Source organism: Oryx dammah, unplaced genomic scaffold (genome assembly GCF_014754425.2).
Source record: "Oryx dammah isolate SB20612 unplaced genomic scaffold, SCBI_Odam_1.1 HiC_scaffold_3, whole genome shotgun sequence".
Lineage (NCBI taxonomy): Eukaryota > Metazoa > Chordata > Mammalia > Artiodactyla > Bovidae > Oryx > Oryx dammah.
The window spans coordinates 96,547,050-96,572,495 of record NW_024070187.1 but is presented as its reverse complement, the minus strand read 5'-3'; the positions used below and the strand labels follow the sequence as shown (position 1 = coordinate 96,572,495).

The window sequence follows — 25,446 nt, the reverse complement described above, 5'->3', positions numbered from 1 at the left end:
ATGTAAGCAACCATCTGTTATTTAGGAAGATTAGTATGTAGCCAAAAGGCAAAATGGTTGTCTGAGGAGGCTTTACAAACAGCTATGAAAAGAAGAGAAGCAAAAGGCAAAGGAGAAAAGGAAAGATATACCCATTTGAATGCAGAGTTCCAAAGAATAGCGAGAGATAAGAAACCGTTCCTCAGTGATCAGTGCAAAGAAATAGAGGAAAATAATAGAATGGGAAAGACTAGAGCTCTCTTCAAGAAAATGAGATACCAAGGGAACATTTCATGCAAAGATGGGCTCAAAAAAGGTCAGAAATTGTATGGACCTAACAGAAGCAGAAGATATTAAGAAGAGGTGGCAAGAATACACAGAAGAACTGTACAAAAAAGATCTTCACGACTCAGATAATCATGATGGTGTGATCACTCACCTAGAGCCAGACATCCTAGAGTGTGAAGTGAAGTGGGCCTTAGGAAGCATCAGTACCAACAAAGCTAGTGGAGGTGATTCAATTCCAGTTAAGCTATTTCAAATCCTAAAAGATGATGCTGTGAAAGTGCTGCACTCAATATGCCAGCAAATTTGGAGAGCTCAGCAGAGGCCACAGGACTGGAAAAGGTCAGTTTTCATTCCAATCCCAAAGAAAGACAATGCCAAAGAATGCTCGAACTACCGCACAATTGCACTCATCTCACATGCTAGTAAAGTAATGCTCAAAATTCTCCAAGCCAGGTTTCAACAGTACGTGAACCGTGAACTTCCAGATGTTCAACTTGGATTTAGAAAAGGCAGAGGAACCAGAGATCAAATTGCCAACATTCACCGGATCATTGAAAAAGCAAGAGAGTTCCAGAAAAACATCTACTTCTGAGTTATTGACTATGCCAAAGCCTTTGTGTGGATCACAACAAACTGTGGAAAATTCTTAAAGAGAAGGGAATACCAGACCACCTGACCTGCCTCCTGAGAAATGTGTATACAGGTCAAGAAGCAACAGTTATAACTGAACATGGAACAACAGACTGGTTCCAAATCAGGAAAGGAGTACATGAAGGCTGTATATTGTCATCCTGCTTATTTAACTTATATGCAGAGTACATCATGAGAAACACTGGGCTGGAGGAAGCACAAGCTGGAATCAAGATTGCCAGGAGAAATATCAGTAACCTCAGATAGGCAGATGACACCACCCTTATGGCAGAAAGTGAAGAAGAACTAGAGAGCCTCTTGATGAAAGTGAAAGAGGAGAGTGAAAAAGTTGGCTTAAAACTCAGCATTTAGAAAACTAAGATCAGTTCGATACAGGATGCCTGGGGTTGGTGCACGGGGAAGATCCAGAGAGATGATATGGGGTGGGAAGGGGGTTCAGGATTGGGAACTCATGTATACCCGTGGTGGATTCATGTCAGTGTATGGCAAAACCAATACAGTATTGTAAAGCAAAATAAAGTAAAAATAAAAATTGAAAAGAAAACTAAGATCATGGCATCTGGTCCCATTACTTCATGGCAAATAGATGGGGAAACAGTGAGAGCCTTTATTTTTCTGGGCTCCAAAATCACTGCAGATGGTGACTGTAGCCATGAGATTAAAAGACACTTGCTCCTTGGAAGGAAAGCTATGACCAAACTAGACAGTTTATTAAAAAGCAGAGACATCACTTTGCCAACAAAGTTCTGTCTAGTCAAAGCTATGGTTTTTCCAGTGGTCATGTAGGGATGTGAGAGTTGAACCATAAAGAAGACGGAGCACTGAAGAACTGATGCTTTTGAACTGTGGTGATGTCCTGCAGCAAGGAGATCCAACCAGTCCATCCTAAAGGAAATCAGTCCTGAATATTCATTGGAAGGACTGATGGTGAAGCTGAAACTCCAGTACTTTGGCCACTGGTGTGAAGAACTGACTGATTTGAAAAGACCCTGATGCTGGGGATGATTGAAGGCAGGAGGAGAAGGGGACAACAGAGGATGAGATGGTTGGATGGCATCACCAACTCAATGGACATGACTTTAAGTAAACTCCAGAAGTTGGTGATGGACAGGGAGGCCTGGTGTGCTGCAGTCCATGGGGTCGCAAAGAGTCTGACACGACTGAGCAATTGAACTGATAGTATGTAGCATGGATTGGAGGGAGGAAAAGACAACCAGTAGACATGCAGTCATACAGCAGTTCAGTGTGAAAAGAATTAGGCAGAAAAATAGCAATGTAAAAGGAAGAAATGAAAGAGGTTTAAGAAAAAATCAATACCTGAAGCTGAGGAGTGACTGTGAGCGGCAGAGGAAGAGTTCTGAGCCTGCTTATAACGAGAATGATAGCAAACCTGTACATGGGAGCCCCCTAGAGAAATGAAGACCCAAAGGCGTGGCACAGCGAAAGTGCTTCTAGACTAGGTTGAGCAAAGAACGGCAGTTGTGGACCAGTAATTAAAATACGTAGAGAGACGGAGGGAGATGATTTCTATTTATCAAGTTCTGTTTGTGCAGAGTTCTGCTGTCCTGGACTCCCCATCTCTGGAGATGAGTGGTTTTTTCCTCCTGATATAAGGAGAGCAGCTCTCACATGGGAGTTTCATCTCCTACTTTCAGAGAGAAAAGAGGAGGTCTGTGTCTTTCTTGGTCCTGCTATTTCTCAGTATTCTTTCAGTTCACTTGCTACGTCGTATCTGACTGCAACCCCAAGGACTGCAGCGAGCCAGGCTTCCCTGTCCATCACCAACAAAGCTTGCTCAAACTCATGTCAGCTCAAGATAATCCTTATGCCAAATGGCCTGTTTTGTAGCAGCATACTCACCCCCTTTTAAAACTTAGAGCCTAGAGTAGAAGGTGAGGCAAATACAAAGGCTAATAGTTGAATCAAAAGAGGGAGAGATAAATGTAATATACTGAGGGCATCTGGGGTGGCAGAGGTGACCTTTGCCCAGGCCTTGAGGAGGAGTCACATTTAGTATGTGGAAGGGAGTAAAAGCAAGTAGGTGAGCAATTGTAGGGTGCAGCTGCTAGGACATTGCATCTAGAAGGTGAGTGTTACGAAGAGAAGTAAAAATTGAAGGCTGGGGTCAGATGGTGGAGTATGGAAGAGAGCATCAGCGAATTGCATGCAGAGGGAGACGTGTGGGTCACAGTTCTTTCCTTTAGCAGGTTTACGAGAAGCACGTTAGGGGGCCACGTCCTTGTGTCTCAAGCTGATTTTGTTTCCTCATCCTGCTAGTTCGGAGGCAAACTGGTCACCTTTGCGAATGTCAGAACGCAGCCTCAGCCGGGGCCTGAGCAGCAGCCGCAGCAGCACCACGTGTTCATCAGTCAGGTGGTGACGGAGAAGGAGTTCCTCAGCCGATCGGACCAGCTGCAGCAGGTCGTTCAGTCACAGGGATTCGTCAGTTACTGTCAGAAGAAGATCGATGCTTCTCAGACTGAGTTTGAAAAAAACGTGTGGTCCTTTTTGAAGGTAAAGTTGGTGATAAGCAGCTTTCCTTCATTATCTGCAAGTTTAACTGTTCTCATCGCATTCTAAACCTGTCTTCCTGTCAAAGCAACAGCAGGGGCAGTGTGATTTGGGGGATCTCGTGACGAAATTAAAGAAAACCTTGTGAAAAGCATGTGAAATACTACTTTATGTCAAGAGTTCCTTCTTGGCTTTGAAAAGCCTAATATGAAATGCTTTTTAAATAATATGCTAGATGTTTTTAAGTGCTGAAGTGTTTTTAAGAGACATAACATTCAGCAGACCTATCTTAAAATTAGAACATAGAGCTGAGTATAATAAAAACAGCATGTTTCGTTTCCATAGTAGGTCCAGTTAGAGACAACGGGGGACGAGGGACTAGGTGCAGACGGGAGAGGTCAGAGGCATTTCTCATCCCGTTTACTGAGTCGCGTTTATGACAGTAAAATAGCAAATAGAATTTTCTTTTTGATTATTTTGCCTCCACTGGAATGTCTGTTTCCCAAGTCTGAGTTTTGCAAAGAAAAGAGCTCTTGAATGCAATAATATTTCATTCATTTTTATGTTTTGTAAATATTAGTTTCAAGAAAGTTTTAGCATGTGACGTTGAATATTTCACATAATGTGAGTTTTGCATTTATGTAGCCTTTGGACATGACTCAGTTTGTTTTTACAAATATTAGTTTGAAAGTAAGCTTTATTCAGCTTGGCTAATTAATTACTAGTAGACTTACTATTTCTTAAAAAATAGATTCTTTAAAAAAAAAACTTTAAATTCTCTTACAGTGAAGCTTCTATTTGATATAGTAGACTTTAGATATTTTGAATAATTCTACTTGAAATTTGAGCAGTTAATTAAAAACTGGGCCTTTAGATGCAGTTCTTTATTTCAAGAAAATGTCTTTTTTTAAGGTAAACTTTGAGGATGATTCTCGTGGAAAATACCTTGAACTTCTAGGATATAGAAAAGAAGACCTAGGAAAGAAGGTAAGCTTTCGGGAAAGTTTTAAAGGCTGTGCTCACACAGGTGAGATATTTATGTAGTGTAGGTGTTGTGTTTTTTTTAAGTTTTTTACAGATTACTTCAAATCATTTAGTAAACATTTAATAAGAAATTAAATGCTTGGTCACCAGAGTTTTGGATTCATGTTGTTAAAGTCGAAACTCTTCATCGGTAATACTCTAATTTAGAAGCTGCCAGAACCATCTTTAAACTTGATCTAAAGAGTTGCGTTAGTTGGGCCTTAAAACAAGACAGTGAGCCTCAAACACTGGGAATAGCACGTAGAGTTTTAAAAGGATGAGTAGTCAGTGGCTCTGGAGGAAAGAGAGGGAAAAGTTTGTTTCCCTGCATTGTCTACAGCTTAAATGATGAAAATTAGGGTACTGTTTTCCACCCCAGCTATTTATGCCCTCAGCTCACAGTTCCCAAACTGTGTATTGAGTTGGTCCAGCTCACAAGTAACTAGTATTAATAAATATTTTGGAACAAAGGTGTTTTACTGTACTGAGCCTGAATAAACAAAAAGCCCAAGTGGTTTGCTTAATTGTTTTTTCTTTTGTTTGTTTTTGCTTAATATTTTAAGGTTAAAAAAAAGATTGCTTTTTAAAAATGGGAGGTCATATTCCAGTTTTTAAGTTTTCTTCTCTGAGGAGTTTAATAATTATTCGACAGTGTTGGCCTAACAGCAGTTAAAACACTCTGACCTTGGAAACCTTGAAGAAAATATATTGGATTCTTTGTGTAATCTGTATTAGCCCTTTGCCATTCTTTGAAAATGACTCAGGTTTTCCATAGCATCGCAGGGTTATCGCGCATGTGCAGCCGGTTGGATCCTGTGCGCTCCTGTCAGGCAGTGCTGAGCACTTGGAAGATTAGTGACTTGGGCTCACGTCAGAGCCCCCCTGCTTACTGGCCATGTGTCTCTTGCTCACTGCTTTAGATTTTTTTTGTGTTTAACTTTATTGTTAGTCTGAACTTCTTCATGCTATAACGCAAGAGATTAACATGAAAGTTTTACTGCATACCTGAGAGCAAAAAAATGAGGAGATAAAATTAGATTGTCAAAATACTCTTAATGTTCTTTCCATAGTGAGTATCTGAAGAAATTTTTTTTTATGGTTATTTAAGACAGAAGAATACCTGCTTGTTTTGAGGTTAGTTTTACAACTGAATAGCAGAGTAAGATGACATGTGAGCAATAAATCTACATAATTGAAACCAGCATCCTTGAGAATTGGTTCTGCACTCATTTTACTCTGCTCTTGAGCATGCTATCCCTGATTTGAACCTGTTTTGGATTTTTGCCAATGAGAATGGAGTAGTAGATGAACATTTGCTCTATGCCTTGAAATAGAGTTAACTCCCTTTGGTAGCTGAGTTGTTGTCTTTATTTCAGATTGCTTTGGCCTTGAACAAAGTGGATGGACCTGATGTGGTAAGAGAAGGCCTGTAAAAATAGCTACCTTCTAAAATTTTGTCTAGGTCATAAAGAAGAAAATATAGTTTAGGAAATTTTTGTCTGTCTTACTGCTTTACAATTTAAAAATACTAATTGTAGATATTTTTAATACATGAATAATTCTCATTTGGCAAGAAAAAGGGGTTGGGTCTTAGCAATAATGGCTCTTTGCTTTTCCTCTAATGATGTTTTTCAAATAAATTTACTCAGTGTAACTTCTTGTGATTAAACTAGCTCTGAATGTTGTTGGTTGGGTCTTTTGTCTTCCTTGTTCCCTAATAACCTTTTGATGCTACATTCTTCAACCCCGTCTGTCACTGTTTCGTGTACCAAAGGCTCTTAAAGACTCTGACCAAGTAGCGCAGGGTGACGGGGAGGAGAGCCCTGCTGCTGAAGAGCAGCTCTTGGGAGAGGTACTTATTTTTCTCATCTTTAACATGGGGAAAACATGTGGTTTGTTTATCTCACAGTGAAACAAGGAAAATTTCTTGGCTGCATGTTCCAGCGTAAAGCTGGCATATATTTTCTTAGCGATGCTTAAGATAGGAGTCTGTTTACTAATTTGACAGAAGTCCCACCTCTAAGGGCTTCCCTGATGGCTGAGACGGAAGACTCCACCTGCAGTGCAGGAGACCTGGGTTCAGTCCCTGGGCTGGGAAGATTCCCTGGAGAAAGGCATGGCAACCCACTCCAGTATTCTTGCTTAGAGAATCCCGTGGACAGAGGAGCCTGGCGGGCTACAGTCCACAGGGTCACAAAGAGTCGGACACAACTGAGTGACTAAGCACATACCATCTCTAAAGTCTTCAGTTCTCTGACCTAGCTTCTGGATTATCTGGTTTAAAATTAACAGCTGATGTGAGTATATCAGGATTGCAAACTGAAAAAAGATTTTGTTCAGAAATCCACATTGCATTGCATGCAACATTAGTACTTTTCTTGGCTTGTTAATATTTAAGGCTCACGATCAGGGGCATAGGCCTCTGAATTAATCTTGAATTTTGAGTCCAAGTAAAGAATCCACCCTGATCTCCTGCATTGTGGGTAGATGGGTGCTTTACCATCTAAGCTACCAGGGAAGCCCAAGTAAAGAATATTTCACTAATAATCTGATTGTTCTGATTCACTAGAAAATGCATCCTGAGTTATAGTGACCATTTTTATAACTAGGTAAAAAAAGAGTCCTTGAACACAGAGTTGTGTCATTAATTTTTTTCCTTTTTAATCTTATGGGTTTTTTAAACCACTAATAAATAATTCTATAATTTACTTTACTTGCTTTCTAATTATATTTCTTTCATCTTGGAAAATTAATCAACAGGTTCTTGTTTCTCATCTCATGTTTGACTTTTTCATTGTTCTTTTTGATATGGAGATATCTTGACTATATAAAGTTTCTTAGAGCCTTTTACTAAGTTATAAAAATAATTCCTCTTTAAATTTAGACTATTACAAGATGATTATTATAAATATTTTCTTCAGAATTGGATCTTCAAGCATTTATTTAACTCAAGAATAAAGGGTATGGATAAAATCTTACTAAAAGTTTGTACTAACTTTGGGAATACCTAGAATTGTAGGATACATTCAAGAAAGATACTTTGATTCGTATACAGCTGGACTTACTATTTCTATACAAATAGAGAATTGTTTAGAAATCCACTCATGAATTAATAGGTATATATGTATGTAACAAAGCAGTAGTCATCAATATGTGCTTTCAGAATATTTGAAAAAAATGTTTAAGGTGGTCATATCTTCTCCTTAATCCTGATGATGCTATAATTATATAAAATAAAACATAGTAGTTTAGACATTAAAGATACACGTTACATAATAAATGGTGCATATTTTGGCTTTGTGTATGTTTTAGAAGTCCATATATAAGGGTTTATTAGTTTTTTGAAAGCAAATTTGAAAAATCATTAAGAGAAAAAAAAAGATTTTTTGGGTAAATTTGTTGGTGAATATAATCAGATCTGTATCTGATTTATTCCTCAGTGCTTCCCAGGTGGTACAGTGGTGTAAAAATTTGCCTGCTGGTACAGGAGATGCAAGAGACACAAGTTCAGTCCCTGGGTCGGGACAATCCCCTGGAGGAGGAAATGGCAATCCACTCCAGTATTCTTGCCTGGAAAATTCAATGGACAGAGGAGCCTGGCAGGCTACAATCCATGGGGTTACAAAGTTGGACACAACTGAGCCCATCAGTACAATATGAATAAAGTTTTAAAAGTTTATTTCAGTTTTTAAATTCTAAAAGGCTTCTCTTTTGTTAGGGAAGGAATTAAGATTGTGGTTATTTTCCTGTAATAGTCAATTTTAACTAAATTTAACTTCATTCACAGATGATGCTATACTCTGTGCTACACTAAAATTATCCAATTCAAAAATGCTCCTGACTTTGAATACTGGGTGCTAAGATTCAAATGTATAGATAACAGGAGCACAGAAGATAAAATTTTATCTCACGTAAAACAGACATGTTTTTTCTTTTAGTTCCTCTATAATCTGATATATATTATTTTTTGTCTTCTTTTGAACTTTTATGCATTGAAGAGAAAACATTTAAAATATTTGCCAGCAGAAGGCCTCTATTACATTTCTTTTCTTCTAAAGAAAGAAGATATTGAATTTATCTTACAGCTAGTTTCAGAAATTTATAACAGAACTGTGTACATTTTTACCAGACTAGCCTACAGTTCCGGGTATGATTAGTTGAAGTGAACACAAAATCTCTAATTGAATTTGAGTATATTGATAAATAACTGTTTACATTGCGTTTATATAAGGACGCCAAGCATTATTTTTTTTCCACAACTGAGTCAGTTACAACCAAAAGACTCTTAAAATTACACCTCTTGGACAGAAGTTTTTAGATGTATGGAAGCAAAGTTGCTTTTAAGATCCAAATGTAATGTAATTTAAAACATATTTTGTGTGTCTCAGGCTACTCTTAGTTGAGATATCTAAGAAAAAGATTTTTCAGCTTCAGTATCTTCTGAGCCACCATTGTGAATATGTACATTTAAGTTTCACGTTATTTCTGATGACATTGGATTTTATTTATGATTATCTGATAAGAGTTAATTCTTAAGGATGTCATATATCTTAGTGTAAACTTGAATCTGAGAGCTTCTCTGGAATAACTTGGCATGTCATCTAGGCAATAAGTAATCATATTTAAATCTTGTTTTGCTGGTAAATTATTGTAGTTCCATTCCGGCTAAGTTGCTGCTCTTTCCATCTCTTTAGCAAATTAAAGAGGAAAAACAAGAATCTGAATTTCTACCAACAGCTGGAGGAACATTTAACATCTCTATCAGTGGGGGTAAGTATCTGTTGGTTTTGATATCAAATTTTTTAACCATTTGAAAGCAAATAGTCCCTGAGTTTAAGCGAGAAACATTTCGTCAAACGTGTTAAAGGTTGAAAAGAAGAACTCAGTTATCATTTAGTACATGTAATCAGTACCTTAAAAATGATGGCATGATCTGATGATACCTATGTCATAAAAACTGTAAAGGATCTTTATTATTGCATTTAAGCAATCTGAAAAATATGTTATTTTACCTGATTTTATTTACATGCAGCTTAGTATGTTTCTGTAGATATCAGCAGTTTGTGATAGAGATTAACCTACCAGTAATATTCAGAATTCAGCTTTGTGTTTTCTGCTGAATGTGTACTAATAATTGATAGATGTAGTTTTTTTTTTCTTGTAACAAAAACTTTTATTAATTTGAGTGTATTATTTCTTTATTGCAGATATTGATGGCTTAATTACTCAGGCTTTGCTAACGGGTAACTTCGAGAGTGCTGTTGACCTTTGTTTACATGATAACCGCATGGCTGATGCCATTATATTGGCCATAGCAGGTGGACAAGAACTCTTAGCTCGAACCCAGAAGAAATACTTTGCAAAATCCCAAAGCAAAATTACCAGGGTATGTTATTTTAATAATAAATAATAGCATTTGTTTGTAAAAAGCAAAGCACTCATTATAGATAATTAAAATGGAGAAAACAGTGAAGAACAAAAAAACCACCCATAATCCTTTAACCCAGAAATTAGTTATTGTTAACAGGTTAGCATGATTGTCCCAGGTTTTTGTCATTTACATATATAATTTTTTAAATTAAAATGCTTTTCATATTTTTACTGTAGAAAGATTAGAACGTAGAAAATGTTAAACATTTTAATCCTTCCTGATTCTTCAGTCAGATTGGTACATAACCTTTTGTATACCTCTTTGCTCGTTTGTAGAATTTTTAAAAACAGAATCAAGATTCTGGAAGTAATATGTGTGTTTTACTTATAGACATTGTCACTTACATTGTAATCATTTTCCCATATCATTGAAGCTTCTTACAAAAAATTTTAATTGCCCTGTAATGTTCTATAGGAGGGCTATATCATTTCTCTTATTTTAAGATGTTTAACAATTTCTTATATTTTCCTAATATAGTTAAGACAGTGGTAAACATCCTTATTGTGCCTGAAAGATTTGTACAAATTTCTAATTGTTTAATGAGACTGAGGTCCTCAGAAAGGAATTTCTGGTGCAGAGGGTCTATAGATTTTTAAGCCCCCTGCTCGACGATATTCGATTTCTTCCCATGAAAGTTGCCTCAGCGCTCAGTCCCACCAGCCTGGGTTGCCATCTGTCTCCAGGCTTGTGTCGTGTCGGTCCCGCCCCATCCACTTTCTGCCCCACTGGCTGCCTTTCAGTTCCTCACACAGCCTAATCCTTTTCTCTCCCAGGAATTTGCCCCTAGTACTTTCTTGGCCAGGAATGTTTTTTAACACCATATATAGTTTTCCTTCTCAGCCTTTTGTAAAATAGGCTACTGTGATTTTTTTTTATGAGAGAAAATTATATGGCTTTTTTTTTTTAATGTCAGTTGGCTTAAGGATGTACTTTGCTGCTCCTTTTTTTTGCATGAAATACTGTCAACAGTAGTTTGAAAGATGTGATTGATTAGCCAGAGTTAATTTTTATTAGTATACCAAAGGCTTTTAATTGTCCCTTGGTTTTCCTTCCCCAAGCTAATCATGGCAGTAGTGATGAAGAACTGGAAAGAGATTGTTGAGTCTTGTGATCTTAAAAATTGGAGAGAGGCATTAGCTGCAGTGTTGACTTATGCTAAAGCAGATGAATTTTCCGCCCTTTGTGGTAAGAAAATGAATTTTATATGACATACATGGCATGATACATTGTAAGTAAAATTAGTGACAGGTTTTATTTAGAAGTTTTGTAAACCTAGTACTAATCACAGAATAAGCAAATGAAGTTCTCATTTGAATGCTTTTCTCAGAAGTATTGACTGCGTTGTTTCTCCATAACTTCTAGTCGTTTTTTAAAATATTGTTTAATGATTTTGATTTCACACAGACCAAACTGAGACTCTTGCATTTGCTACTTACTAACTGTATGAACTAGGAAAAATTCATTTCTAAGCCTTAGTCTATTCATATGTAAAATGGCACATAATCAGCCCTCTGTTAATAAGTGTTAGCTTGATAAAATAAGTAGAAATTACTGTTAAAGGCCATGACTAAACTCTCATAACTCAGACATAATGTCTATTATATGCAAGAACAGAAGCTTTAGGCTGCTGGTATAAAAACGAATAACCTTGAAAGTATTATGAGAATAGAAAAATTATAAGGTATTAACTTTATTATTATAAATAATTCAGCATAGTCCTACTTACTGATATTTACGCCAAATATGCCATATTTTAGTCCACTGCTTACAAAAGCATCTGGACAAGATAAAATGCAGTTAAATGTTCATTAGGATTTTTCTGTTCAAATATCGTTCCCACTTTTAATTTTTTCTAATGTGATGAGGAGAGATTTATTCTATGGCTAGGTATAGAATCTTATGAAATTGTATATAATTTGTCACACCACTTAGTATTTACTGAATATTTACATGACGGTGACTTTATTTCTGCCTGCTACAATGGTTATAAAGTTTGATCCATATCTCTGAAAATATTACTGGGCAGCTCATGACCTCATACACAGAGGGCGTTATGTATAAACTTATTTGTTTTCCTCTACAGATCTTCTGGGAACCAGACTTGAAAGTGAAGGTGATAGCCTCCTGCAGACTCAGGCCTGTCTCTGCTACATTTGTGCAGGGAATGTGGAGAAACTAGTTGCCTGCTGGACTAAAGCTCAAGATGGTAGCAGTCCTTTGTCCCTCCAGGTTAGTATCTTTGAAACAAAAGGTGCTTCCTCTAGTGCTGTCTTTCACCCTCCTTATATTCTAGAGACTGATTTGTTCCAGGTGTTCATTGCTTTCACCCTATTTAATTACGCTTTAGTTCTTTGGCTGGGTAATTATGTGTATTTACTGCTATATTTGGAAAGGCAACCTTTGAGATGATGGCATAGTGAACTGGGAATGCAGCTGTTTATGAGGACAAAATTGGAATATGATAGTGAGGAAAGTAAGTGGCAGGAGCATGGGGCCAGCCAGTTTCCCTCTTTTCCTCATGCTCCTCCTCTGCCTCCAGGGATCCTGTTTGCCTTGGGCCAGGAAACCCAGTGGGGGCAGGAGTGGGAGGAGTCCTCCATACCAGCAGACAGTCTTCACGGTTCAGGAGAAATTAGTGTAAGAGACCAATGGAATCCCGTGTAGCACTGTTACACGGCAAGAGAGAAAGTAAAGAAATCTGGGGACTGTGGTCAGGTGCTGAGTACTGTGTATATTTAGATTCCCCCCCCCCCCAAGCATTTAGTCATCAGAGTCTCAAGAAATCTCAGTCTGTGTGTTTTCTCTTAGCACAGATTTTCTCAGTAGGCTTGTGGCTTTAAAGATCACTGCTGAAACCAAAAGTCTTGTAGGAATCAAGGTTTTTCCTTGTAAGTGCTTCTGAGAGAAGACGCTTTTTTCCCCACAATTCAAGGTTGGATTGGTGTACTTATGAAGGGCAGTTGGGATATTCTTGTACCTTATACCTGATGCATAGCTCTCCCTGCTGAAATGGGTATCGGAGAGCAATATGAGAAACTTTGGGTTTGAAATACTAAGCCCGTTTGGAGGTCACCTCATCGTACTACTATTTTTATGGGATAATATTTTCTCTTCTACCTCCTGGGACCCAGTTTCTGCCTTCGGACATGTGCCTGTCTTTTTCACTTTGGATACTTGGCTGTTTTAACTCACAAAACGAGTATCTGGCAGTTAAGGATGTTTAGGAGAAGATGGTAACCTGTGCTTTAACCATGTGTAGAAGACCTTCTTCCTCCTTGCTTTTCTAGTTACCTAAATGATGGTCCACTCTTCTAGAGCTTTAAAATGTTGGTGATAATGAACACTTTGCTTTTGGTAGGCTTTGGAGCTCTTCGTAACCCCTTATCTTTTCCTGCTTCCCCTCAGTATACATCTTGGTCTCGTTGTCCAGTTCTCCTTCACTCCCCTTTCTTTTTCTCACTCAGGATCTGATTGAGAAAGTTGTCATCCTGCGAAAAGCTGTACAGCTCACCCAGGCCATGGACCCTGACACTGTAGGGGCTCTTCTGGCTGAGAAGATGAGTCAGTATGCCAGCTTGCTGGCAGCCCAGGGCAGCATTGCTGCAGCCTTGGCCTTTCTTCCTGAAAACACCAACCAGGTAATTAGAACTGGCCATTTTTCTTCTTTTACTGAATGAGTAAGGTGAGTTCAGTAGATAGCACACAGCATTAAACATAAATGTACTAGTTGGAGCAGTTGAGTGTCTATCACTTAACTATTGGTGAATATTAGTGACGCATCCTCAAGGTTAATTTTAGGTGTACACAGGCTATGTCAGAGATATAGTCTTTTTCCCTTTGTACTGAAGGGCATAGTATTTGAGGAAAATGAGTAGGAAAAGAACCAGTTTTTTATTTTTTAAGCCAAACACTAATTCTGTGCATAAGATTCTTTGTTAGGTGTCTTCAGTGTTGAGAAGCTATAAAGGTTAATACTTAACCAAACTGGGGTTGTGATTTTAAAATCCCCACAAATGACACTCTAGGTAATAATGTATTCGTTCACTCTATACGCTGTTTCAGTCTGGTGCTGTCTGTAGGCGAGTTTATTTTTAAAGTCCAGGTAATAATGTATTCGTTCACTCTACACGCTGTTTCAGTCTGGTGCTGTCTGTAGGCGAGTATATTTTTAAAGTATCCAAGGCAGAGAACACTACATTACACACATAATTCAGTCTCCTTATTTGGTGTGAAATAACTCAGCCTTGTTCATATGTGTTCATTTCAGTTATTCATTTCATATTGTTCATTTCAGTTCAGCAAGTGACTGAATATGTAGTGATGATTAAGATTGCCAAAATCCTTTCCCTGCAAGGAGTTTCCAGACTCACAAGTGACTCTGCATTGTGTATCTGCTAGAGCTTAATTTTGAGCCTTTTCTTATTTCTGATCTTTTTATTTTAAACTTCATTCAGTTTTTGACAACTTTCTCAGTTTTCAGTATTTTGTCTTCTAGGGCATATCAGTACATTTCATTAGGTAAAAATACTTATACCTGTGTCCCGGGATGGTGGAGGTAGGACACTAGTTGGTTTTGTATCCACTCACATGTAGGATCCAGCTCACATCTTTCTTAATTGTTAATGAGAACATTAAGTGGAGTGGAAACAAAGTCTTTATAATGACTTTGGTTTAATAGTTTTATAGGATTTTCTGCTTAATAGAGTCTCATTATTATATTGAGGTCTAAGACCCTTAATCTTAAAACTAACTTTCTCTTAAGACCTTTAGGTCTTCTAGCCTGAGAATTAAACTCTTCATTTTTAAAACTGTTTATAGTCACATACATTTTCTATACATTATTCTTCATGCTTTTCTTTGGACTTTTAAAGAGCTTTCAATTTTGACATTATTTCCTACTATATGTATCAGTATACCCTAAGTATATTCTGGAGAATATTTTCTGAGACTTTGTAACATCATTATGGTATAGTTCTCCATAAAAGACTACCTAAGTATACCCACAGAGTTTAAGTGATATCTTTAAACTTTTAATGAATTTATAGAAATGTATAATTTTTATAGATACTAACATGAAGTGTTGCTGAAACCTTTAACATATGTATATGGTCAGCTCATACTTACTCTAGATCGATTGTAGATCCATGTGAGCTGCCCTGAATTTAACATCTGACTCTTAATTTATTTCAAGCACCTCTCTTTTAATTAATTTTCATCTCTTTTGTAGATCACCATTTTTTTCCATGACTGTCTTTAGTAGTTGATTCTCTTTTGGAACCTTTTTTTCCCTACAGAGAAACAAAGTTGTATTTTTTTCAACTTTTGTGCTTTTGTGGTTTGTGAGCATTACTCATCTGTCACTACAAGAAGACAACACATGAGTGGCAATGATGAGTGACATCAGTCTTGCATACTGCCATGTGGCGGGCATGACTCAAATGCCTCCCTCAGTTACATGACAGGTTACACTGTGTATGATGGACCTTTGGTGCCAGTCTTGAATATTGGAAACCGTGATGTCAAACCCTGATGTGCCAGAGCCTGTGGTGTAATACACAGCATATGAACAAAAATCATATGGACGTTCATGCCTACTTTAAGATCAATATGTCATGTATAGTTGGGTGAACTCTTTAATAATTTGCTTGGCTTTCTTCCATTGCTTCTTATAGCCAAATATTGTGCAGCTTCGAGACAGACTTTGTAGAGCACAAGGAGATCCTATACCAGGACAACAGGAATCACCCAGAATTCCTTATGAGAGGCATCAAGTGCCCAAGAGCAGGCCTGGACCTGTTGCTGGCCACGCACAGATGCCAAGAGTTCCAGCTCAACAATATTATCCCCATGTGAGTGATATGGTCCAGACTAAGTAGGAATGTTTATGTATATCACGTTGGTGATTTTAATTTGTTGGGGAAAAGGCCTGTGATGAAACTATAGACAACATACTGTTTTAATGGTTATAGTTTTTCTATCCTTGAAAGTAGCATTTATGATCCATTTTTAAAAATTATCCCTCTAATCTAGTCAAATAATTGATAAATTAGATATAATTAATTTAAGCTAAGGAGATTTTTTATTTCTCCACTCAAACATATGGCACATGTACGTCTGAAATTTTTACAGTTTGATTCATCTAATAAACTATAAGTAAATCTGAAATTTTTACAATTTGATTCATCTAACAAACTATAAGTAAAGTGGGAACAATTTTGTGGGTGACTTGGTTACTTTTTTTTTTAAACATTTTTAGAAAATAGTCTTTTTTTAAGGTATATTTTCTGAGTCACTAGTGTGGGTGTTCTGTGTCTTCTGTATCAGCACAATAGAGTATGCAGAATCCAAGTTGTTCTTTTTTAACAACTTGTAAAGAGAAAAGCGAATGACCAAAGGTTTGTGAAGTTGTAGGTCATGGGCAGTGCGAAGTGTTTATTAATTAACTCATTTATTTCTTAAATAAAAATTAGCAAATGGTTAGTGGTATAAAATGGGGCCTCTTACTGTCTTTTGCTATTCCATATAGAAACTTGTATTTCCAGGCCAGATAACCTTCATGTTCTTAAATAAAATTTATTTTCATAAGTAATAAATAGTCTTGATTTTATAACAAAGTTAGCAAGTACTCTGCCCATTTTAAAATAACAGATTGCTAGTAGAATTGATGGAGTCATTTTTACATTTTGTTGTAGCAAAAGTAAGCATAAAACTGTAAAAACTGAAAAAGATTCATGCTTTTTTGTCAGTTATGCTTTTGCTTGGTACTTAATCAAGATTGGTTACATTTGAATATAATTATAACTATCTATACTACTCTGCTTTGATTTTTTTTGATTCATTTGACAAATACAAATCTAAGAGCCTGCCTGTATTCTCCCTGTTGAGGGTGTATTGGTAGGCAAAACAATAAATTCCCCACTCTCACTGCTAGTCTTAGAAAGCCTGTAACATAGGGAGGGCACGTCAGGTGATGGCTGGGAAGCTGAGAGGTGGTGGAGAAGCCAGTCACTAATCAGGATTTTAAGACATGAATTTGTCAGCTAGGTAGTAGTTAACAGGATTAGAACTCCTCAGCTCAGCACCTTGAGTTTGACCTCTCAGGACACCAAAGTAAGGCATTCTCTTCTTTGGGAGAATACAATTTTACTCCCTGAGTCCTTGAGTTTATCTGTCTTTCAGGGAAAATATGGAAACCTTAAAAGACATTTGTTATACTTTGACCTAGTGGTCTGCTACTTTAAGAAAAGGAAAACAAGTTCAATCATAAACTAAGAGTAGTTTTTCTTGATTAAAGCTTATGGTGTGCTGAATGAGGGCAGTGGCTTGTGGTTTTAAAGGCAGGCTTACAAGCAGGAGTAAAAGGATGAAAGGGAAGCCGGATCAGGAGTTCTGACTACGACCAGCACATCTTGGCTATTAATTGTTGATATGATTGAGTTCCTACAAAGATTTACTTGACAAAAATTATTTTGATGGCTTTAAAAATTGATTTTGAAAGCCTCTGGACTCCAGGGTATAAGTGGCAGGGTGCAGTGTAGCGAACACTGGCTGGGAGTCATGAGATGTGGAATCAGCCCTAGCTCCATCACCCCAAATTGTCTGGACCTCAGCCAGCCCCTTCATTTCCCTGGGCCTTGTTTTTTTCTCCATGGTAAATGGTGGGGATTAGATGAGATGATCTTTAATATTCTCTGATTGTATGACTCTAAGCCTCATACAGAACTAACATGATTTTTGTAGCTCTAATGAAGTCCTGAAAAGGGAAGCATATAGCAGCAATATGTCCACAGATATAATCATAGCATGAATACAATTACTGCTTCAAAAATCACTTTTTTTCTCAATAACTGCCCACCCCCAACCCCCCGGAATGTCTTCTTTCTTTGCCTACTTACAGAACGTTCCTTTCCCCACTTACTCCTGACACTTGAATGGCATTGTTCTCTGTGCTTTGATTTCGTGTTCGTATTGATTTTTCTGCTGTCTCCCTCTGCCTGTCCTCTTCAGACTTTGTTTTCTTTTGGAATCCCAGCTACCCTGAAACCAGTTGCCTGGCTAGAGTGTGCTGCTGCCTCACTGCTCTTTCTTGCTTTGCATCTGGCTGTTAGTGCCTTCGGGGATTTTTTTTTCTTCTTTTAACATTTTCATTTTTTTATGTTCTGTGATTGGTGTTTCTTTGTTCAATTCAGGTTAGAATTGCCCCCACTGTCACTACCTGGAGTAACAAAACTCCTACCGCCCTTCCCAGCCATCTACCTGCAGCCTCTCCCTCTGACACACAGGTATATCCTTCATTATCCCTTTTTGAGCAGAGTTCTGCTCACCTGAATATGTATGTAGTTATGTATCTTCTACCCACCTCCCTTGAGTTTCCCACCCCCATCTGTTTGTCTGCTTATTGCATTTTAGTGCTTTTGGGAGGCAAGAAACAGGTTTTTTGTGTTTTTTTGTTTTTTTTTTTTTTTAGCACAACTCGAACTAGAAAAACATCAACCAGGGTTCTATCAATGGTTTAAATCTAATTTCACTGAAGATTTTTTCCCTTTCCTTTTCTTCTTCTTTTCTTTTTTCCCCCGTTTTTAGCATTGCAAAGAAGAAGAAAAAAAAATTCCCCTGTGGCATGTACAGTTACTTCCCAAAGCATTAGATACGGATGGAATTTAGTAGAGATGGAAAATCCTAATGACTTTTTATAAATATGATCGATACTATTTGATGAGGCTGTTAGCATCTCTTGCCATTCATCACTGTTATTACTTTGGACCTGTCTAATCTTTAAATCACATAGAATGTGTTGCTCAGAAAACATCAGTATGCATAGAATGTAACTTTTTTTTACATAAGATTTTTTTAAATTTCATTTTAGAGATTATAAATCCGTCTGGTAAGATTCTTGGTTCCGAAGGTAATCCTCCTTTTTACCGTATTCTCATTGCCTAGGGAGAAAATCCTCCACCTCCAGGCTTCGTAATGCATGGAAATGTTAGTCCAAATGTTGCCGCCGCTCAGCTTCCCACCTCTCCAGGTCACATGCACACCCAGGTACCATCTTATCCACAGCCACAGCGTAAGTAGTGTGACCCCGAAGTCCTGTCACAGCAGCATGTCTTCTCCAGAGTAGTGACTGTTTACCTTGGAGTTCCAAAGCCATGATCAAACCAGTTTTAACAAGTGAAGAAAGAGCCATTCAGTGTAGGACTTGAGTCCTTGATGTGGAGAAACTTGGTTTCTCTGAGATGCGTTCTGAACCAACGTGCTGGGAAACAGCGCCCATGTCACTGCGTTCAGAACAGTGGGTACCCCCACACCCGCCTCATTCCTGAGCCTGCTAGAGAGTCAGTCGTTCCATGATTTTGGCATAAAAAATAGAATTTTGGAAATTACTTGGTGACATATACTTTTCCTTTAGTCAAGATGATGCAAACCGCTTTTGGAAAAATGGCTCCGAGGGATGTTTCTTGTGGTTACCTCCCATTTATTTTTTTTTTTAAGGGATAGACCATATTTTAGAGCAGTTGTAGATTCACAGCAAAACTGAGTGGAAAGTCCAGGAAGTTTCAGTATGCCTCCTGCCTCGGTGCACAACCTCCCCCACCCAGATATCCTGCACCGCGGTGGCGCGCTGTTACAGTCAGTGAGCCTCCGCTGACACATCGTTAGTGCCCGGTGTAGTTTACTTCAGTAGTTCACCTTTTGGCCTTGCATGTTCTATGAATTTCTACAAATGTATAAGAATGATGTTTCTTCATTGGCTTTCTTTTTTTTTTTTTTTTAAGAAACTTTATACTTGGAAGGGAAAACATCATCACTATTTTAAAATTTAAACAAAAATGAAAATCTCAAAAGGAGAAAATCATATGACCAACTGCTATGAAACACGAACATATTGCCTAGCAAAAACGGATCCTAATGAGCCTGTTCTGTGCTAATAAGATGTGTGTTCCTACTTAACATGAATACAGATTTGATACAGCTTTTCACTCAGTGCTCAGTGTGAAAGTGCTCTCTTCAGAGTAGGCTGAGCAGAGTTCTGTTAGATTCCCTCTGTGGAGGTTCACATTCTGGGCCTGGTCCCTCAAAAGGGTAATGGTGTCTTGAGTTCCAGTCTTTGTATTAAAACATTAGTTGACTGCCTGATTCCTTACTAACCAACTTTGTATACTGTAAGAAATACAGTTGTCAGGGATCATAGAGCGTTGCCTGTTAATCTGGAACTGTGCTCAAGCCCGGAGTGTGAGTAGCTTATGATTTTACTAGATGTTGGCGAAGGTATCTGGTTCACAGCAGTCACGCTCACCCTGCAGTTATGGTGGGAGTGATCTTGAGTGGCCACCAAGGTTCCTTAACTTTCACAGTAAACAGGAGTGTGCTTAGGATCATTCCTGCATGGCTCCATCTGGTGGCTAGTACATGTCACTGCAGTCTTTTCACAGGAATAGAAGTCCCAGAAAAAGGGTCAGTCCTTTGATTATCATAGCCAGCAGCAATCTGGAAACAGCAAGGTTCAAATATTGGGTCCAGTGACTTTTGATATAGTTAGAGCAGCTGGACTATCAAAAGCATGACATTATTTTAAGTGGGTAATGTTTGGTTGTAACGTACTGTTACTAGGAGAATTGAAAATTGCCACAGAGTGAGTTCACTTGGATTTTCCATTGCTGTCTGATTAAATTTGTCACTAATTAAAATTTCTGTTTCTTCTCCTTGGTGTAGCTTATCAACCCGCCCAGCAGTATTCCTTCGGAACAGGGGGGTCAGCAATGTATCGACCTCAGCAGCCTGTTGCTCCTTCCACCTCAAACGCTTACCCTAACACCCCTTACATTCCTTCTGCTTCTTCCTACTCTGGGCAGTCCCAGCTGTACCCAGCACAGCACCAGGCCTCTCCACCTACCTCCAGCCCTGCCGCCTCTTTCCCTCCTCCCCCTTCCTCTGGAGCTTCCTTCCAGCATGGCGGGCCAGGAGCTCCACCAGCATCTTCAGCTTATGCACTGCCTCCTGGAACAACAGGTACACTGCCTGCTGCCAGTGAGCTGCCTGCATCCCAAAGAACAGGTCTGCGCTTGAAAGGGGTTTGGTTTGGCTCCCCCCAACTTTGTTATTTCATGATCACATGGGTGGATGGAGGGGGATTATTTATTTCTAACTGTAAACTGGCTAACGTGAGGTATTGATTGAATTTTGCAACAGAGTCTATAACTGTTTCTCAAAATGTGATTTTCCCATAATAAACTTTAGTTGCTAAGCAGGGAAAGCTTGAGTGCCTTAAAAGAGTAAAGAGTATATAGTCTGCCTTTAAATTTAAAATAAGCGGTAAGAAATTAGTTGGCAAGAGACGTGCTGGTTGGAGCTAAATTTAACTGACACTAATTTCTTTACCAGAGTAGACCTGTGCTCTTGTGTTCTTCCTGAACTTTCAGTTTTTAAAATTATTTGTGCCTTAAATTCGTTCATAGAGACTAAATAATGCAGGTATACACATTGTGTAATTTTGTTTGTAAAGGTGAGGAAGGATTTCAACATGTGTACTTAAAAGAAAAAAGCAAAAGAATGCAACTCTTGACAGAGAATCTCTAAGACAGCAGAAAGTCAGTATACATCAGTACAGGGATTCTCCATTAGGACAGTTCTACCCTCTCAAGCATTTTAGAAATTTCTAGGCAGTTTACTTGTTGTTAGCAGTCAAGTTCTACCTGAAATTTTCTAATTAAAATCATAATTTTAAATTATTTTTATAGTGAAATACCCAAATTCTTTTTTATCTCTCACATTGCAATTAAAGCATTATATTCATTTTTCAGAAGTAGGTAACATTATTTGATCTTCATATTAGAATTGTAAAAGGGGCCTATAAAGTATGTATTATAAAAAAAAGAGATCAGTTAATTGGGATTAAGAACCACTAACATACTAAAGAATGCAGGCTTTGGAGTCAGACTTCCTGTGTTTGTATCCCAGCTTCACTCTTTCCTAATAGTTACGTGATCTTGAATAAGTTACTTAATGTTAAACCTCAGTTTCCTCATAATAAGAGTGGTACATACTCCTAAGCTTATTATGCAAAGGGTTGAGTGTGTTAATACATTGAAAACGTTTATGGACAGTGACCACAGAGTGAGTTAGCTGTGATTACGCAAAACCTCACTCACAGTTAGAGCTCTGTGCCTTTTGGTAACTGAAATTAGTTTCCCTTGCTGATTATAGTTGACGGCTTTGAACTAGAAGGACAAAACAGGAGTGAGTCTTGCTGTCGGATACCAAAGTTGCTCCTGGAAGTCCAGTATAAATTTTCTCTCTCTTGATCTGCTAAGCAGTAGCTTTAATAACTGAAAACACTTATCATGTAATAAGATTTATTAAGGAAGTACTTTTTTTCTTGAAGTCTTATGGATCCAGAATTATACACATTATCTCTTTCTCTCTTTTTTTGGTATATATTCAAACTACCAAAAAATCATACAATGTATATCACCCTTTACTGCACAAATAAAATTTATATAATTTTCAATACAGAACATTCAGATTGATATTTAGAGAGGAGTGTTAGTTCAGTTGTAAAGTTCAAAAAAAATATTAAACCGGGATGAGTGAAAACAGTATCCATTCTGAATGGTTGAGTAATAATAGATTGAGTGAAAGATAGATTTAAGTAAATCCTCAAGTAAGGAAGTAGTGCAGAGAAGTGGGGAATCAAACTGTCATTTATTGAACATACATTGGACATGTACCAGTGCTTGCCATCTTGCCATCTTTTTTCTTATTTAGTTCTCATAGCCATAAGAAATAGGAATAATTAATTTTTAAAAAATTGACATGAGGAAGCTTGAGTTTCCTAGGGTTCATAATGTTCTCATGATGGCACGGTCATGATCTTCAAGTTGAGGTGCAAACCCAGGTCTCTCCGTCTCCAGAGCCTGTGTTCATTCTTTACCAGATAGTCTGGTGGCACAGTGATAAAGAACCCACCTGTCAGTGCAAGAGATGCAGGTTCAATCCCTGGGTCAGGAAGATCCCCTGGAGTAGGAAATGGCAACCCGCTCCAGTACTCTTGCCTGGAGAATCCCATGGACAGAGGAACCTGGACTCTGTGAGTCCATAGCGTCGCAAAGAGTCAGACACGACTGTGGAAAGTTCTCAAAGAGATGGCAGGGTACAGTCCGTCAAGTCTCAAAGAGGCAGATAAGACTGAGCAACTGGGCACACACTGGAAGAGACTGAAATAGCTATCAGTGTTGGAACTACAGGAACATTTAGCATCACTCTCTTAAGTATTTGTTACCTCATCATCTAAATTAACTATTTGCATGGGTATTTTTTCCCTCCTTGAGCTGAAGTGTGTTCAGCCATATAATAAAGTACTTGCTTATGTGCAAAGTAACTGTTCTAACCGGGCTGAGAAGCAGAGTAACTAATAGGAAGAAGCAATACTCAGTATGTACTAAGCTGGCTGCTGTGTTATCTCTTGCATGTTAATAGTCTGTATATTTTAATTAACAGAGCTTTACCTTACTTTTTGATTTCCTGAAAACTTTGCTTAGGTTATACAGATAATTGTCACTAAAAGTTTTACCTTCGTTCCAGTATATCTTAGATTATTATATCATGGTTTTCTATAGGACTTGGAAATTCCGCTGGTAAATTGTTCTTGATAGACACTAGGGTTTTCAAGCCCTCTGTTAGTGAACCACAAGGTGACGCGCCTGCTACTCAGAGAGGCTCGTGTTGAAATCATCACAACACTCATTCACTAAATTCTTTTTGAATGCCCATTCAGTCTATGATCACAATTACTCCAGGCAGAGGTAGGAAGGCAGAAAAGTACATGTATTTCTAGTGAATTGCACATAGCTTTGTTGTAAGTTGGAACATAAAATTTGTATTGGGGCCAAATTTTGAAAATCATTACATTTCAAGGCAAGAAACTTTGGGTACCTGGTTTTTAACCTTTTCAACAACAGAAAGGAGCATGATAGCCTTCCTTACTTTCTCTGGCTAATTCTGTTTTACCTTATGTCATTAGAAAATGAACACAAGGATACATTCCTTGTCAATTTTAATTCTGAATTTTGTTACTCTTTTAAAAATGCGACATGCTCAGCTTACAGGGAAGGGGGAGGTATATGGTTATGAGGATGCTTTTTTCTCTCTGTCTCAAATTATGTTCTAGCCAGAAGTCTCCATGCCATTGGCACTAGTATTTTTTCACTGAAAAATACCTTAACCAGTGCATAGATGCTGCCATTATGTTCTTCTAGTTGTACCTGAGAAGGTTCCCAGTGGGAAGCAGGATTCAGGTATGGATGGCAGCACCTCCACTTCTCTCTGTGAGACTGAGTGGTTCTCTGTTCCCCAAAGACTGTGCGGAGGACAGATCCCTACACTAAGGTGGATAGGGGTCTGCAGTATCCAGTGAAATGCCACACTCAGTTTTTAAGTTAATTTTTTATTAATTTTTTACTGTAGGATTTTGAAAGAACTCAAATAACATAAAAATCAAATTATAATTCTGCCACCCTTATATGACCACTGATAATTTAGGTGCATTTGTTCACTTCATACACATATATGCATATGTTATGTGTATGTGTGCATGTATTAAAGTTTTTAATGTAGAATAGACTATAAATTTACCGTTTTCATCATTTTTAAGTGACATTCAGTGCATTTCCATTGTACAATCATCGCTACTAACTGCAGAAGTTTTTCATCATCCCACATTGAAATTATGCAGCCTTTAAAACTCCTCATTTTCCCAGCCCCTGGTCACCAGTGTTCTACTTTCTGTCTATATATATTCCATGTAGCTCATGTAAGTAGTCATTTTTAGAGGACATTTTAGAAGACAATTCTGTCTTCTTGTAACTGGCTGTTTCACTGTCTTTAAGATTCATCCATGTTTGTAACATGTATCAGAATTTCCTTCTTAAAGCTGAATAATAATCCAAATCACCAAACAATTTGCATCTTCAGAGCTTTTAGAGCTGCTGCTGAAATGTTTACGGAATGTGGTGGTCCTTTGCTTTGCATCCACCCTTTCGTATATACCACATTTTTTTTGTCCCCTATAAATCTGCACAGGGGCGTTTTGGCTATCTGAATAATGCTGCTGTGAACAGGAGTGTGCAAATATTTGCCCCGCTCCTGGTTGCAGTTCTTTGGGGTAGGCGCCCAGAAGTGGGATTGCTGGCTCAAGTAGTAATTCAGTGTTTAATTTTTGAGGACCCACCGCACTGGTTTCCACAGTGGTGGCGCGCCTCTACGCTTGCACTAGCAGTGCACCAGGGTCGCTTCTCCGAGTGAAGACAGTTGAATGCCTGTGAGTCGTCTGTGCCTATTTTGTACCTTCACCACACGCTTTTGCTGGAGGCTGGGGCCTGGCCCCACCCTGAATATCTGACAGTTTTGGAGTTGCTGTGTTAGTTTCCAGCCTTCTTTCCTCTTGTCCACTGCCAGAACCTTCAGTTCTTTTAAGGAAGACTTGTGCTAAACAGTCTGCACATCTGTGAATTCTTACAGAAAAGACAATATGAGATGGTTACACGCTCTCTGGGCCTGATTCCATT

General features: G+C 38.2%; 1 protein-coding gene across 20 annotated transcripts in view; it reads left to right on the top strand.

Moving 5' to 3' along the window:
* The window catches only part of SEC31A (SEC31 homolog A, COPII coat complex component), a 72,008-nt gene that overhangs the window by 33,481 nt on the left and 13,081 nt on the right, over positions 1–25,446 (top strand). For 7 of the 20 annotated variants that reach the window (XM_040237211.1, XM_040237212.1, XM_040237207.1 and 4 more), the window contains 12 exons: positions 3,196–3,432; positions 4,342–4,416; positions 5,829–5,867; positions 6,227–6,304; positions 9,147–9,222; positions 9,660–9,838; positions 10,942–11,068; positions 11,967–12,112; positions 13,348–13,521; positions 15,556–15,732; positions 18,824–18,950; positions 20,597–20,938. In XM_040237211.1, coding sequence (XP_040093145.1) covers positions 3,196–3,432; positions 4,342–4,416; positions 5,829–5,867; positions 6,227–6,304; positions 9,147–9,222; positions 9,660–9,838; positions 10,942–11,068; positions 11,967–12,112; positions 13,348–13,521; positions 15,556–15,732; positions 18,824–18,950; positions 20,597–20,938 — 1,777 coding nt within the window. The remainder of the gene's footprint in view (positions 1–3,195; positions 3,433–4,341; positions 4,417–5,828; positions 5,868–6,226; positions 6,305–9,146; positions 9,223–9,659; positions 9,839–10,941; positions 11,069–11,966; positions 12,113–13,347; positions 13,522–15,555; positions 15,733–18,823; positions 18,951–20,596; positions 20,939–25,446) is intronic. The other 13 variants (XM_040237216.1, XM_040237227.1, XM_040237217.1 and 10 more) reach the window with 8 other exon arrangements.